General features: G+C 42.4%; 1 protein-coding gene and 1 non-coding gene across 3 annotated transcripts in view; both read left to right on the top strand.

Annotated features, from left to right (window-relative positions):
• The window catches only part of CNOT10 (CCR4-NOT transcription complex subunit 10), a 66,151-nt gene that overhangs the window by 32,700 nt on the left and 16,744 nt on the right, over positions 1 to 16,707 (top strand). Inside the window, exons 10-13 of one of the 2 annotated variants that reach the window (XM_066245152.1) lie at positions 746 to 948; positions 5,935 to 6,056; positions 7,746 to 7,922; positions 8,772 to 8,849. In XM_066245152.1, coding sequence (XP_066101249.1) covers positions 746 to 948; positions 5,935 to 6,056; positions 7,746 to 7,922; positions 8,772 to 8,849 — 580 coding nt within the window. Of the gene's footprint in view, positions 1 to 745; positions 949 to 5,934; positions 6,057 to 7,745; positions 7,923 to 8,768; positions 8,850 to 16,707 lie in introns of both variants that reach the window. The other variant, XM_066245151.1, reaches the window with a different exon arrangement.
• On the top strand, positions 12,711 to 12,816 carry LOC136314804 (U6 spliceosomal RNA). Its single transcript, XR_010727385.1, has one exon. It is a non-coding gene; the product is annotated as a U6 spliceosomal RNA (small nuclear RNA).

The following is a 16,707-nucleotide window of genomic DNA, read 5'->3' as shown; positions in this document are numbered from 1 at the left end:
CTATCCACTGCGCCACCGCCTGGTCAGGCTAAAATGATCGTTTTAAAAATATTTTTTTATTGATTGATATTTTAGAGAGAGAAAGAAATTGGGGGGGGGGTCATCAATTCGTAGTAGTCTTATTTGTTCCTCAACCAGGCAGGCCCAGGGTTTTGAACCAGCGACCTCAGCATTCCACATCGGTGCTCTATGCAGCGCACCACCACAAGTCAGGTTAGCTTTATAAAATATTGAAAACTACTTAATTGATGGAAAATGTATCATAAATCACTAGTAGCCTTAATTTATTATGGGTTGTGAAACTGAATACATGAGTGAATGATAGTCATATAGCACATTAATGTTTATTTCCATAGTGAAATCCTCTAACACTCTAACATTAACTGAAAACTTCTGGTTAGTAAAAAACACATGAGAATAAACTGATTAACCAAGCAAAGTGAAAAGAGTAAGACTCTTTACAGCCTAACAATGTGTAAGAATCAAAGGAAGGAGAATGGGCCCTGGCTCTTCTCTCTGCACTCCTGGGGCAGGGTTGTCTGGGGAGCTCCTCACTTGCTGGCAGCTCGGGAGACTATTCTGGGGTTGGGGCTGGGGATCACCATGGTGAGAGCTGTTAAGCGTCACAGCAGGGTCATCCGTATTAAACAAGATAGGTTGTGTTTAAGTACTTAGTGGAATAAATGTTTTCAGTGTCACTTATTGTAAATCTCAGGGTTTATTCTCGCCTAATTTTTATCATTAGGCAAAAAGTTTTCGGGAAGACCCATGTGCACATTACTCACCAACAAAAGGTACGAGCTGCTGTATAACTGTGGGATTCAGCTCCTCCACATCGGCAGGCCCCTGGCCGCCTTCGAGTGCCTGATTGAAGCGGTTCAGGTGTATCACGCCAACCCCCGGCTCTGGCTCCGGTTGGCCGAGTGCTGCATCGCTGCCAACAAGGGGGTGAGTGCCGCCTGGCTGTCTTCTTGAACCATCTAGAGCAGTGGGAGTCAACCTGGCCCCTACTGCCCACTAGGGGGCGTTCCAGCTCTCATGGTGGGTGGTAGTGAAGCAACCAAAGTATAAATAAAAAGATAGATTTAACTCTACAGTAAGTTGTTTTATAAAGATTTATGCTGCCAAACTTAGCGAAAATCCGACATAAAATACTTGGTATGCTTTAACTTGCTGTAACTTCTGCTTTATAAATTTTATAAAGTAAAGTTACTTCCCTACTTTATAAATCACCATTACTGTGGAACCGTGGGCGGTTAGAAAATTTTACTACTAACAGAGATACAAAAGTGGGCTGTAGGTATAAAAAGGTTGGCTACCCCTGCTCTAGAATATGAACCATCTCCCCTTCCCACCCCCAGTGTTACATGGAAAGCAAAAAATGCTTGAAAACCTACAAGACCGCATCCCCTTTTTAACTCAGGGAATTTTTTAAGATAGTCTTCTATTCTTTAACAGTTGGACCGAAAGAAATTAGGTTCATAAAGTCATTTGTAGCATTCTGGTTCTTGAAAAGTGGCAGTATGTATCAGCAGTCACATAAGAGCTGAAGCCAGTGAGAAGGTCGTACCTGTTGGGACAGTGGCCAGCCAGCTGCTGGGGCCGGGGCCGGGGCCATGCTGTGTGCGGGCATGAGAATGGGGGCACGCCAGGTGGTTAGACTGGTGGTAACCCAGGAGTGTGGGTTATACTGCATTTCCTCCAGTGCCCGGGCTTTGCTTCTGATGCAGTGACTGGTTTCGAGTTCTGGATTACCATTACCAGGCTGTGCCCTCTGACACACGTGTGTCCACAGTGGCTGTAGGCAGGAGGCCAGTTTATAGCATGGTCCATGCCTAGACTATCTCATGAGGAGTGGTCTGTGGGAGGTGAGGGAAGACAGGTTATATCAGAATTTTTAGATGTCGGAATCACTCCATGTCCTGACTACCCCCGGCCTCGCTGTGCGCTTGCGTGTGTGGAGATTGGAGAAGTACGGCCTGAGATGCTGCTTGGCATGCCTGCCGTAGGTGATATAAGGTGTTTGGGCTCTCCTCCCGCTAAGCAGCACTTTCTGAGCAACGCCTGCAGGAAGGAAAGGGTTTAAAGAAGTATGTTTGCCTGGCAGTTCAGGCACACCACTGGGAGCGGGGAGGGCGTTGTCCCGAAAGGCTTCAATGACTTACTCCGTTGCACTTCCCTTTCACAGGAACTTCCTTATTGGATAATTGTTAAATTAACTGACAAACAATTCTAGGCAGAAGCTACACTTTTTAAAATAAAAGCTGTCTAGAAATTGCTGTTCTCTTTAATCCATTCATGAATTTAAGTGTTGGAGGCCATTCTCTAGTACAGTTCATGAAAACTAGGAAGTTCTATCTTCCTGGGAGTAGAGGTTTAATATTTTCTCTTTTCCAGTTATTTTTAGAAATAGTACTTTAGGGTCGTATTTTTTCTGTGGGTTATAATCCCCCACACACACCCACACACCATTTTTTAAGAAAGTTTTAAATTTGTAATTTTTAAATGATTTTGAGACCTGACCTGTGGTGGCGCAGTGGATAAAGCAACGACCTGGAACGCTGAAGTTGCTGGTTCGAAACCCTAGACTTGCCTGGTCAAGGCACGTATGGGAGTTGATGCTTCCTGCTCCTCCCTTCTTCTCTCTCTCTTTCTCTTTCTCTCTCTCTCTCCTCTCTAAAATGAATAAATTAAAAAATATATGATTTTGAGAGAGAGGGAGAGAGACAGAGACAAAAGACAGAGAGAGGCCCAGGCCGGTTGGCTCAGCGGTAGAGCGTCGGCCTGGCGTGCGGGGGACCCGGGTTCGATTCCCGGCCAGGGCACATAGGAGAAGCGCCCATTTGCTTCTCCACCCCCACCCCCTCCTTCCTTTCTGTCTCTCTCTTCCCCTCCCGCAGCCAAGGCTCCATTGGAGCAAAGATGGCCGGGGCGCTGGGGATGGCTCCTTGGCCTCTGCCCCAAACGCTAGAGTGGCTCTGGTCGTGGCAGAGCGACGCCCCGGAGGGGCAGAGCATCGCCCCCTGGTGGGCAGAGCTTTGCCCCTGGTGGGCGTGCCAGGTGGATCCCGGTCGGGCGCATGCGGGAGTCTGTCTGACTGTCTCTCCCTGTTTCCAGCTTCAGAAAAATACAAAAAAAAAAAAAAAAAAAAAGACAGAGAGAGAGAAACATTGATTTGTTGTTCCACCTATTCATTGTCATTGGTTGAGTCTTATGTGTGCCCTGACCAGGGAACAAACCCACAACCCTGGCATGTCAGGATGACGCTCTAACCAACTGAGCCACCTGGCCAGGGCCTAAATTTATAATTTTGAAAAAATGGTTAAGATGACTTGGTTGACATAACTTGTTGGATACCCACTTAATCTGTGCTAATAATTAATAGGAGATTTGCCATAAATAATTATGTCTTTGTTCACATTTCTCCTTTTAAAAATGATCTGAAGTGACCTAAAAGATAGTAAAAATAACCCAAAGTGCTCTCAAAATCAGAAAGCAAAATCCCAATAGGAGCAACAAAAACACCAAATAAAACTCCATAAAATTTCTTGCATTTAGTCAGGACAGAGGGGATGCTGAACAAAGCAGTTTATACCCTCAGAAATAAATGTATTTTTAAATAAAAAGAACCAACTTACTGTTAAATTGGTGATGCCAAGCCCTGGCCGGATAGCGCGGATAGTTAGAACTTCATCCCAAAGTGCAGAGGTTGCCCGTTCAATCACCGGTCAGGGCACAGACAGGGACAGACTGATGTTCCTGTCCCTCTCCCCCTTCCTCTCTCTAAAATCAATAAAATACACATGAAAAAAAATATTGGTGCCTGAATAGGCGGTGGCACAGTGAATAGAACATTGGACTGGGATGTGGAGGACCCAGGTTCGAAACCTCGAGATCGCCAGCTTGAGCGCGGGCTCATCTGGTGTGAGCAAGGCTCACCAGCTTGGACCCAAGGTCGCTGGCTCGAGCAAGGGATCTCTCAGTCTGCTGTAGCCCCCGGTCAAGGCACATATGAGAAAGCAATCAATGAACAACTAAGGTGCCACAAGAAAGAATTGATGTTTCTCATCTCTGTCCCTGTCTGTCCCTCTCTCTGACTCTGTCTCTGTCACCCAAAAAAAAAAAAGAAAGAAAGAAATGTGATGATGCTAAGGAGATCATTTTGTCCTGTTTACCTGAAGTATATTGCTTCAGACCGTTTTGGCAAAAGCACGCCTTATGTTTAGGTGAGTAGTGTATAATACATGAGAAAAGGTTTTCTAAATAAAAAACATAAGGCTCAATTGTAGGTAGAGTATTTAAGCAGTGTAAGAGAAGGCATTTAAAAAAACCATAAAATGTACCATTTCCTTTTTGAAAATGTACCATTTATTTTTCTGATTTCCTAAACTCAGATTTGTTAGAGCTATACTACCAAGGCATTATAAAGGAATGAATATTTTAATTACATATGATTTTTTACATTAGGACTGACCTGACATGGCTGTTGGTGTATTATTAATGATACAGTTTATTTACATGGATTTTTGTTCCATCTGATCATTGTTTTCATCTGTTGCATCTCCAGATCCAGCCAGCTACTCAGCTTGCGTGGCCTTAAGGATCAGGAAAGAGAGAGATGAGAACTATCAATTCTTTTTTGCGGCATCTTAGTTGTTCCTTGATTGCTTTCTCATACATGCCTTGAATGGGGGGGAGGGAGCTCCAGCCGAGTCAGTGACCGAGGCCTTGCTCATGCCAGCAATCTTGGGTTTCAAGCCAGCAACCTTTGGGCTCAAGCCAGCGACCATGGGGTCATATCTGTGGTCCCACCCTCAAGCTGGTGAACCCGCGCTCAAGCCGGAGACCTTAGGGTTTCGAACCTGGTTCCTCAATGTCCCAGGTCGACATTCTGTCCACTGTGCTGCCACCTGGTCAGGCTGTGACTCTTTCTTTACTCTGATGTCAAAGTGCCCGTTCTATGCAGCATGGTGCCTGGGGGGTAGAATGGTGTACATACATTGTTCTAAATACATGCTTGAGTTACTCTTTTTTTTTTTTTCAGAGACAGAGAGAGGGATAGACTGGGACAGACAGGAACGGAGAGATGAGAAGCATGAATCGTTAGTTTTTCATTGCAACACCTTAATTGTTCATTGATTGCTTTCTCATATGTGCCTTGACCGTGAGCCTTCAGTAGACCGAGTAACCCCTTGCTCGAGCCAGCGACCTTGGGCCCAAGCTGGTAAGCTCTGCTCAAACCAGATGAGCCTGCGCTCAAGCTGGCAACCTCGGGGTCTCGAACCTGGGTCCTCCGCATCCCAATCCAACGCTCTATCCACTGCACCACTGCCTGGTCAGGCTTGAGTTATTCTTAAATTGCCTTTTTTCCTTAGAATTACCTCAAACTTCATATTAATGCAATATAGCACATGTCACAGACTTTCGGCTTTGTGTAGTCTTTTCTTCAATACTGAACATATTATCACCAAAAACTTCATATTTATGCATCTTAAGAATGTTCTTAGAGACTGACCAGGCAGTTGCACAGTGGATAGAGCTTTGGACTGGGATGCAGAGGACCCAGGCTTGAGACCCTGAGGTGGCGAGCTTGAGCGCAGGCTCATCTGGTTTGAGCAAGGCTCACCAGCTTGGACCCAAGGTCACTGGCTTGTGCAAGGGGTTACTCGGTCTGCTGAAGGCCCACGGTCAAGGCACATATGAGAGAGCAATCAATGAACAACTAAGATGTCGCAACGAAAAACTGATGATTCTCATCTCTCCATTCCTGTCTGTCTGTCTCTATCTGTCCCTCTCTCTGACTCTCTCTGTCTCTGTAAAAAAAAGAAAGAAAAAAAAGAATGTCCATAGAGTAACTGGAAAGGTATTAGATCATTTCTCATACTTCATTTTACAGTTATGTTACACTAATTGGAAACTATTTGTATTTTGTAGACTTCTGAACAAGAAACTAAAGGTCTTCCAAGTAAAAAAGGAATTGTACAGTCTATTGTTGGGCAAGGCTATCATCGTAAGATAGTTCTGGCATCACAGTCCATACAGAACACTGTGTATAAGTAAGTATTTACAAAGCAAAACTGTGTGTATTTAGGTTTTTGGGGTTTTTTTTTGTGTGTGTGTATTTAGATTTTGTGGCTATTTCAGAATAGGTCCATAGTGAATGTTACCTGACATGTAGTTTTGGTTTGTTACATGCGTGGGTGCAGAAATGATGGATGGCCCAAGAAGCCCTGGTCTAGTCAGTGCCATTATTCAAAATGTCCAGAAGAGGGCATCTTGATGTTTCTTTTTTATAATTTATCATTTGTTAACTTTCCATCTAGGTATCTTCTCATAGTCCATAATGCTAATTTTCTGTAGTACGAGAAAAAAAAAGTAATATTACATAAAACATCCAAAGCAATATAAATCTGTCTCATGTAAGATTAGTTAACTTTTAAATATGAACATCTTTATCTTGTATGAAGATTCCAATTTGGAATTAGTATCTCTAAAGTAGTAGGGTTTGTAAAAAAAAATTCACTGCTTTTTTTGTTTCTTCCCCCAAAATAAAATTGTTCACTACCATTTAAAAGTTTTTCAATAGTATCTGGCACACAATATTTTGATTGTAATTTATTTCACCTATAATGCAGTTTGTTTTTTTTACAGAGTCAGAGAGAGGGATGGATAGGGACAGACAGACAGAAATGGAGAGAGATGAGAAGCATCAATCATCAGTTTTTTGTTGCGACACTTTAATTGTTCATTGATTGCTTTCTCATATGTGCCTTGACTGCGGGCCTTCAGCAGACTGAGTAGCCCCTTGCTCGAGCCAATGACCTTGGGTCCTAGCTGGTGAGCTTTGCTCAAACCAGGTGAGCCCGCGCTCAAGCTGGCGACCTCGGGGTCTCAAACCTGGGTCCTCCACATTCCAGTCTGCTGCTCTATCCACTGCGCCACCACCTGGTCAGGCTATATAAAGCTCAAAAGCTCACCAGCTTGGACCCAAGCTCACTGGCTTGAGCAAGGGGTTACTCGGTCTGCTGTATCCCCACAGTCAAGGCACATATAAGGAAGCAATCAATGAACAAACAACTAAGGTGTCGCAACGAAAAACTGATGATTGATGCTTCTCATCTCTCTCCATTCCTGTCTGTCTGTCCCCATCTATCCCTCTCTCTGACTCTGTTAAAAAAAAAAAAAAAAAAAAAAGACAATATGGCACATCACTTTCCTACCATTTCAAAATTGTTACTGATTTTCACATTAATATATTTTCCTAATAAAGCTGATTGTTTGATATATCAAAGTTATATAAAACCTCAACAAAAATATGAGACAGTGCTGCTTTTTCAAAACTTAAACTATAAAGGCATTTTCAAAAGTAAATAAAGATCAACCAAAACAAGGATCAAATGTGAAACTCTTTCTTCTCTTGTTTCCAATTATTATACCAATCCAGGCCCTCATTACAGTTTTCCTTGTCTGTAGCTCCTCTAATACATTGACAGTGATGTGTAGAATGTGTGTGTGTGTGTGTGTGTGTGTATATATATATATATATATATATATACTTGCAATCTATACATTTTGCACCTTGTATATACTATTGAGAATTGGGGTTTTTAGTATTCTCTTTTAACTGCTTATATTAAAACACAAGGCAAAGTTTTCATTTACAATAATACTGGTTTTATTTCTGATAATGGAAAAGTATTCTTTTTATGCTGCTTGCTTAACTCATGTGATTTTGTTCTTTTGAGTGATGGACAGTCTTCCGCCATTCCTGTAGCCAGTATGGAGTTTGCAGCCATTTGTCTCAGAAATGCCTTGTTGCTGTTACCTGAAGAACAGCAAGATCCGAAGCAGGAAAATGGGTCTAAAAACAGTAATCCACTAGGTGGGAACACGGAGAGCAGTGAAGGCAGTGAAACTTGCAGGTACCCCGATCCCGGTGAACCTCCTGGGCAAACTCCCTTCCGGACCTTGTCAGTAAGCCTCCTTGTCCTGTAGGTGAATTCCTAAAATCTACATCTCCCAGATTCCCTATTTTGAAAAATAAGACAGGAACCTCTGAATGTGTAAGTATTTCTGGAAGAGAACAACCGGTGAAGGCTAAATTAGGAGAGAACCTTGAAAGAGAAAAATGGAAAGGATCAGCTTTTTATTAACGGGAGGAATAATTGCCAGAACTCCTGTTGCTGTAAAAGACAATGTTGTTTTACTTTCAGTAAAGTACATACTTAAATCCTAAAGCTATACCCGTCTGCACAAATAGGGAAATCTTATTTAGCAATGAATAAACACAATTTTGTATAGAGAGAGTCCTGTTCACATATGGCACCTTTAAACTCCAGTCTCCCCATCCTGGCATATTTTTTTAATAATAACAGTAATAACTGTTTACTACAGAAAGTCTGAAACAAAATTGTGGGGATTTTTCTTATTTCCTCCAGAAAAGGGTTATGTTTTACCATAGTTGATAAAAGGTCATCAGAAGAATAAGACTTGTGAAGATCTTAGAGTAATTTTCTTTGTGTGGCAGAGATCCTGTTTTCATTTAGAGGTTTTAAAAGCAGAGTTGTGTGCAGAGGGAAAGAAACTAACATACAGTATAGCTTTAAAACGTCAGTGGTACCAAGTTATAAGCAGATTTCATTGTTTTGGCTCCTGTACACTTTTGTCACACAAAAAAATTTGCCTGGGAGTGAGGATAGGGAAACAAAATTTGACACTGAATTGTTTATTTGTTGATCTTTGTAATTAAGAGTCCATCTTTATTTTAGCAGTAAAAGCCATGATGGAGATAAATTCATTCCAGCTCCACCTTCTTCTCCATTAAGAAAGCAGGAATTAGAAAACTTAAAGTGAGTATCTAAACAAAACTAGTATTGCTTTTATTGAAATGAGTACATTGCCTGACCTGTGGTGGCGCAGTGGATAAAGCGTCGACCTGGAAATGCTGAGGTCGCCGGTTCAAAACTCTGGGCTTGCCTGGTCAAGGCACATATGAGAGTTGATGCTTCCAGCTCCTCCCCCCCTTCTCTCTCTCTCTGTCTCTCCTCTCTCTCTTTCTCTCTCTGTCTCTCCCTCTCCTCTCTAAAATGAATTAAAAAATTAAAAAAAATTAAAAAAAAAAAAAAGAAATGAGTACATTGTTTTTAAGTGCCCTTATAATATTACAAATTACATTGATTGAATGTCAAGTGTTAACCCAACCTTTTCAATCTTGTGACAAACACTCCTAATAGAATGTATTATCATTTTTTAAAATTCAGTGAGAGGAGGGGAGGCAGAGAGACTCCCACATGCACCCCAACCAGGATCCACCCAGCAAGCCCTCTAAGGGGCGGTGCTGTGCCCATCTGAGGCATTACTCCATTGCTCAGCAACCAAGCTCCTCTTAGCAGCCTCTTCCTGAGGTGGAAGCCATAGAGACATCCTCAGTGCCCAGGACCAACTCGCTCCAGTTAAGCCATGGCTGCAGGAGAAAGAAAGAGAGAGAGAAAGAAGTGAGAGGGAGTGGGTGGAGAAGCAGATGGGCGCTTCTTCTTTGTGCCCTGACCAGAAATCAAACCCATGACATCTACAAGCCAGGCAGACCCTCAACCACTGACCCAACTGGCCAAGGCCAAGAGTTCTTATCTATTATGGAAATTGGGCTTTATCATTTGTCTTGTGACATTATGATATTTAATTTCAGAGTAGAATTATATTTTTTAGAATCATATTTATCAATTTCTTTTTAAAATTTCATGGAATGTTTAAAAGAAAGTCCTTTGTGCCTCTAAGATTTTTTTTTGTTTTGTTTTGTTTTTGGTTTTTTTTTTTTTTTTTTTTTTTTTTTTTTTTTTTTTACAGAGGCAGAGATAGACAGGGACAGACAGACAGGAACGGAGAGAGATGAGAAGCATCAATCATTAGTTTTTTGTTGCATGTTGCGACTTCTTAATTGTTCATTGATTGCTTTCTCATATGTGCCTTGACCACGGGCCTTCAGCAGATCGAGTAACCCCTTGCTGGAGCCAGCAACCTTGGGTCCAAGCTGATGGGCTTTTTGCTCAAACCAGATGAGCCCGCGCTCAAGCTGGCGACCCCGGGGTCTCGAACCTGGGTCCTTCCGCATCCCAGTCCGACGCTCTATCCACTGCGCCACCACCTGGTCAGGCTGTGCCTCTAAGATTTTAAAAATAATTTATGTTATCTTCTAGCACTTTCACTGTCACACTCTCAGAACCAACAATCTAAATTTTTTTTTTAATTTTTTTTTAATTTTTTATTATTTTATTTATTTATTTTTAGAGAGGAGAGAGAGACAGAGAGGGAGAGAGAGGAGAGAGAGACAGAGAAGGGGGGAGGAGCAGGAAGCATCAACTCCCATATGTGCCTTGACCAGGCAAGCCCAGGGTTTCGAACTGGCGACCTCAGCATTTCCAGGTCGATGCTTTATCCACTGCGCCACCACAGGTGAGGCAACAATCTAAATTTGTTTCATCTCAAATTTATTTTATGTACACAAACATGTTAGGAAATCTATCCTTATTTTGTATAATTTTTCATTGTCTAGTCCCTTGGTTGGCAAACTGCGGCTCACAAGCCACATGCGGCTCTTTGGCCCCTTGAGTGTGGCTCTTCCACAAAGGTACTCCACCCTAATTAAGTTAATAACAATGTACCTACCTATATTGTTTAAGATTAAAAAAATTGGCTTTCAAAAGAAATTTCAATCGTTGTACTGTTGATATTTGGCTCTGTTGACGAATGAGTTTGCCGACCACTGGGCTAGTCCATGGGCCTATACAGTAGAACACAGTAAAGCATGGAACAGAGCCTAAAAATGCAATTCTTTAGATTTTTACCATAGAAAATGACCTACTAAAAACATATGAACTGCCTGACCAGGCAGTGGCTCATTGGATAGAGCGTCAAACTGGGACACAGAGGACCCTGGTTCAAAATCCGAGGTCGCCAGTTTGAGCACCAGGTCATCCGGGTTGAGCACAGGCTCACCAGCTTGAGCGCAGGGTCACTGGCTTGAGCATGGGATCGTAGACATGACCCTATGGTTGCTGGCTTGAGCCCAAAGGTTGCCAGCTTGAAGCCCAAGGTCGCTGGCTTGAGCAAGGGATTACCGGGTTGCTGTAGTGTGTGCCCCCCCCCCATCAAGGCACATACGAGAGGAAGCAATCAGTAAACAACAAAGGTGCCACAACTATCAGTTGATGCTTCTCATCTCTCTCCCTTCCTGTCTGTCTGTCTCTTGCAAAAAAAAAAAAAAAAAAGACACAGCACATTTCTGTCACAACAGTCCTTTCAGTCAGTTCCCTGCTCTAATTTCTAGCATGAATGATTTTTGTATAGTTTTGCCTGCCATATAAATGATATAAGTGGAATGATAAAGAATGTACTTTATACTAAGTAAAAAGAAACAAATGTTTTGAGATTCAAATCAGGTTAACTTGGGCATCAGTAATTTTTTCCTTTTTAGAGCTGAGTAGTATTCCAGTATATAAAGTGAACTACACATTTAGGTATCTGTTCTCCTGTTAATGGATATCTGGGTTATTTTCTAGTTTTTGTTTATCATGAGTAAAGCTGCTATGAAGTTCTTGTGTGGGCAAGTTTTCATTTATCTTGTCTATATACCCAGAAATAGAATCATCTTTTATTTTAAAAACTTAAAATCAGAGCATTCAATTCAAGGCTGTAGAATATGTGTCTGTGTTTTCCTAGCTGAACGAAAGTGATAGTTTTGTAGAGCTTTGAGTGGTTCAGGAACTGAAGCAATATTCTCACAGTGTCATTTCATACACACACACACACACACACACACACACCTTTCCTAATCTCTTATTATATCGGTACCTCTAAGTTTATCTGAGCCTCACAATTAAACTATTTAGTTAATTCTGAGAAATTTCCCTGATTTGGGGACAATTTTCTGTTTTAATTGTGAGAATATATTTCTGAAATCTACCTTGATTTTAATATAGACTGGCAATTGCTTCAGGTGCCATATGCCTTCTGAAAACGTACTTGTAACCTGGTTAGAATTAACACTTTTTGGAGCCATCTTCATTACATACAAATGAAAAAAATTGAAAATACTCAAAAGGCTATGAGACCATACCATAAGAAGTGGCCATCAGAAAAATATAATAGGGCTTGACCAGGTGGCTCAGTGGGTAAAGCGTCAGCCAGTGTGCCAGAGGCCGCAGGTTTGACCCTGGTCAGGGCGTGTAAAAGAAGCAGTGATTACACAACTAAATGGACCAAGTGAAACAGTGAGTTGATATTTCTCTTCCCTCCTCCATCCTGGCTTCCTCTCCCCCTCTTTCTCTCTTTCTCTAAAATCAATGGAAAAATTAAAATAAGGAAAATAGAAAATAAAAGAAGTGGACATCAAGATAGTCGTGATAATTACTGCATATGAGTTATGCTGGAAGTAGGAAATGCGGTGTTGCACTGGTGTCTCAGGTATTATAGAGCACAGGGGTCAAATATAATAATCCATAAACACTAAACTACACCCTGGGCACACACATTGCCAATGTCATGAAAGAATTCGGGTCAGAACAGATGAAATCTCAGTGAATTTATGGTCTTAACAGAACCAGTGTGCTCGGGTTCCTCCCTCTAAGGAAGACATCAGGCTCCGCCACAGAAACGCCCTCTGTCACACCCAACTGCGCCGTGAGCTTTTATAGCTTTAGAAATTACACCACACTGCGCTCACTTCGGCAGCACAGACACTAAAATGGCGACAATACAGAGAAGATTAGCATGGCCCTGCACAAGGATGACACGCAAATTCGTGACACATTTCCTTTTTTTTTTTTTTTTTTTTACAAAGACAGAGAGAGAGAGTCAGAGAGAGGGATAGAGGGATAGATAGGGACAGACAGGAATGGAGAGATATGAGAAGCATCAATCATTAGTTTTCCGTTGCGACACCTTAATTGTTCATTGATTGCTTTCTCATATGTGCCTTGACCGTGGGGCTACAGTAGACCGAGTAACCCCTTGCTTGAACCAGTGACCTTGGGTCCTAGCTGGTGAGCTTTGCTCAAACCAGATGAGCCCGCTCTCAAGCTGGCGATCTCGGGGTCTCGAACCTGGGTCCTCCGTATCCCAGTCCGATGCTCTATCCACTGCGCCATCGCCTGGTCAGGCCACATTCCATATTTTTTTTAAAATTACGTCACGAATCTGTACAACTTCCCTGCACCACTTGTCTCCACATTACCATTGCTACTGTTTTACAGAGCAGTTCTTTTTATAAACCTACCCCCAGGCTCCTTCCGTCTTGTTCCATTTCCTCTCTCCCATCTGCTCCACAAGAAAAAAAGATCACTGTGTACCAGCAAACCCGTCTTCACCCACTTTATGATGATGGAATGCCCTATGGAGCTCCTTCACCCCTTTCCGCAAAAATAGGGAAGTAATTTTATTTTCCCTGAAAATCACCAATCCTCCTGCGAGGACATGTGGGAAACAAAGAATTATGCCATGAGAAATACAAAACTCCTTGAGAAGTATGCCAAGGGCACATACCCTTCTCTTTAATGCCATTTTCAGAATATAAAGTGAATTCACACAATTCTGCAGCTGTTCAACCATTATGGGATAATAATACTTCTTAAACTGCATACATAAATTAAGAATCCTAAAATAAGTACTCCTTCAAATCTAAAAATTTAAGTCAAGTTTAAAATGGTTTCTGTGCTTTCTTTCAGGATTCCCTTCATAGATTGCATAAAATGATATTATTCACTGCAGCACTATTTGTAGTAGCATAGATTGAAACATAAACACCTAAATGTAAAGGATTATAATACATATTTATATAGTGCAATTCTATGCACCCATGAGAAAGAATGAAACAGATCTGTACTGATACCAAATAATCTTTAAAGATACACAGTATAGTCTTATAGGAAAATTAAGGTATAGAGAATTATGGACACTATGCAATTGCTAGTGTAAGAACCCCACCATATATATACATATGCTAGAATGAGGCATGAGAAATCTACTGGAAGGACATATAATAATCTGCTCAGTGGTTGCCCCTCTGGGGAGAGGAAACAGAACTGGGATGGGACAAGATTTACTTTATACTATATAACCTTTTGTCTCACACAGTCTATTATTATTATTATTATTATTATTATTATTATTTTGAGAGAGAGGGACAGACAGGAAGGGAGAGAGATGAGAATCATCAACTGATAGTTGTGGCACCTTAGTTGTTCATTGATTGCTTTCTCATAAGTGCCTTGACCAAGACCATCTGGGGCCAATGCTCCGCTTGTCTTGGACCATGCTCACAACTGAGCTATTTTTAGTGCCTAAGGCAGAGACTCCACAGAGCCATCCTCGGTGTCTGGGGCTGACATGCTTGAATCAGTTGAGCCATGGCTGCAGGAGGGAGAGAGAGAGGAGGGAGAGGGTGGAGAAGCAGATGGTCACTTCTCCTATGTACCCTGATTGGGAATCAAACTTGGGACTTCCACACCCTGAGCCAATGCTATACCCTTGAGCCAACCAGCCAGAGCCAAAATGTCTCAGTTTTTGTATTGACATATGTTGAAATATTTTAGATATATTGGACTAATCAAAATATATATAATTGGCCCTGGCAGGTTTGCTCAGTGGATAGAGCGTCAGTCTGGCCTGCAAAAGTCCCAGTTCGATCCCTGGTCAGGGCACACATGAGAAGTGACCATCTGCTTCTCTTCCCCTCCCTCTTCCCCTCTTGCATCCAATGGCTCAACTGGTCCGAGCTTCAGCCTCAGGCACTGAGGATAGCGTGGTTAATTTGAGCATTGGCCCTAGATGGGGGTTGCCAAGTGGATCTTTTTTTTTTTTTTTTTTTTTTTTTTTTACAGGGACAGAGAGGGATAGATAGTGACAGACAGGAACAAAGAGAGATGAGAAGCATCAATCATCAGTTTTTCGTTGCGACATTTTAGTTATTCATTGATTGCTTTCTCATATGTGCCTTGACCGCAGGCCTTCAGCAGATCAAGTAACCCCTTGCTCGGACCAGCGACCTTGGGTCCAAGCTGGTGAGTTTTTTGCTCAAGCCAGATGAGCCCGTGTTCAAGCTGGTGACCTCGGGGTCTCGAACCTGGATCTTTCCACATCCCAGTTCGATGCTCTATCCACTGCGCCACCACCTGGTCAGGCGCCAAGTGGATCTTGATTGGCGCACATGTGGGCATCTGTCCCTCTATCTCCTCTCACTTAAAAAATATATATATATTATTTTGCCTGTTTTCTTTCTACTTTTTAAAAAAATGTGCCAACTAAAGCCTGACCAGTGGTGGCACAGTAGATAGAGCCTTGACCGGGGACACTGAGGTCCCAGGTTCGAAACTGAGGTTGCAGGCTTGAGCAGGGAGTCACTGGTTTGGCTGGAGCCCCTGGATCTAGGCACATTGGAGAAGCAATCAATGAACAACTAAAGTGCTGCAATTATGAGATGATGCTTCTCGTCTCCCTTCCTACCTGTCCCTGCCTGCCTGCCTGTCTGTCTGTCTCTTCCTTTCTCTCACAAAAAAAGAAAACATATTTATTGATAGTCTAAAGTTTTATTGAGATATAATTCACCCCATACAATTCATCCTCTCTTGGATAAGGGTTAAACTACTTCAGATACTTGCTTTAGATTCATTTAATTTACAGAATATATGGCCTGACAAATTTTAATGCCCAATCTTGTATAACTTGTTGCTATAATTTGTGCTTTAAGAAAAGGGTCCCCATCCCCTTTTCTTTCTTTTCTTCTTCTTGTTTGTCCTTTTCTTTTCCAAGGGCTGGCGTTCTGTGGACCTAGAGCCAGCTCCTCCAACGTGCGGAGGAGACAGTGAGGCTGTGTCAGATCCTCCACAGGGGGCAGGAACTAGTGTGTCTCTTCCCTTGAGGTATAGTTCTTCCAGTCTACTGACCTGTCAGATCCGCTGAGGGGTTGGTAAAGCAGATTGGACAGGGACTCGAGGAAGTAGAGGAGTGGGTGGGTGGGTGGTCAGTATTTTAAGTAGCAGCTATCAAAAGTAAAGTGATTTCTCCAGGGGCTCAGCAGATAAAGCCATGGGTGTTTTCAGTGTTCCCAGTCTGTGGGAATTATGCAGAAGAGTACAGGATTATTTTCCAAGAGGTTAAAGGAGGATGAGTGAGAGGGTGTTGATAGGTGAGTTGGAGCCATTGTTAGGCACTAAGAGAAGTGGAACATAAATGTTACTTTCACTTTAAAGTGGTGGAAGTTGCGTAACCATAGTGTTTCTTGATCAGAAAGCCAGCCTTCAAGTTTTGCATTCAAATATTTAAGTATTTTCATGGAAAGATTATTTTATTGTGAGAATCTTTTCCCCTGTTCTGATTTGATATGGTATCTTACAGTAAAAGGGGCAAAGATTGAGGAAAACAGGTTTTGACCTTGTACATAATTATAGTTTGGACTTTCTGGGAAACAGTCCTTGCTGCAAATCTTACATGACTGATTCCTGGACCCAAAGTGGGCTTGACAGTGGGCTGGAGCAGTAATGGCCCCCCTACTGTCGGGAGAGGCCAGTGCAGACTTTTCCCAGCAAGCCGGCCTGAGGTGCGGCCGTCCTAGATGCTGGGACGGAGGGCACTTAGGGTGACTCCCCTGTGGGAGTCTGGTCAGCAAGGTGGCCTACCAGCAGGACAGCCATGGCTCTGGGTGCCTGGAGAAGTACA

This window comes from Saccopteryx bilineata, chromosome 10 (genome assembly GCF_036850765.1).
Source record: "Saccopteryx bilineata isolate mSacBil1 chromosome 10, mSacBil1_pri_phased_curated, whole genome shotgun sequence".
NCBI classification, from domain to species: domain Eukaryota; kingdom Metazoa; phylum Chordata; class Mammalia; order Chiroptera; family Emballonuridae; genus Saccopteryx; species Saccopteryx bilineata.
Note: the sequence above shows the minus strand (reverse complement) of the source record. Positions and strands in the feature narration are given on the sequence as shown.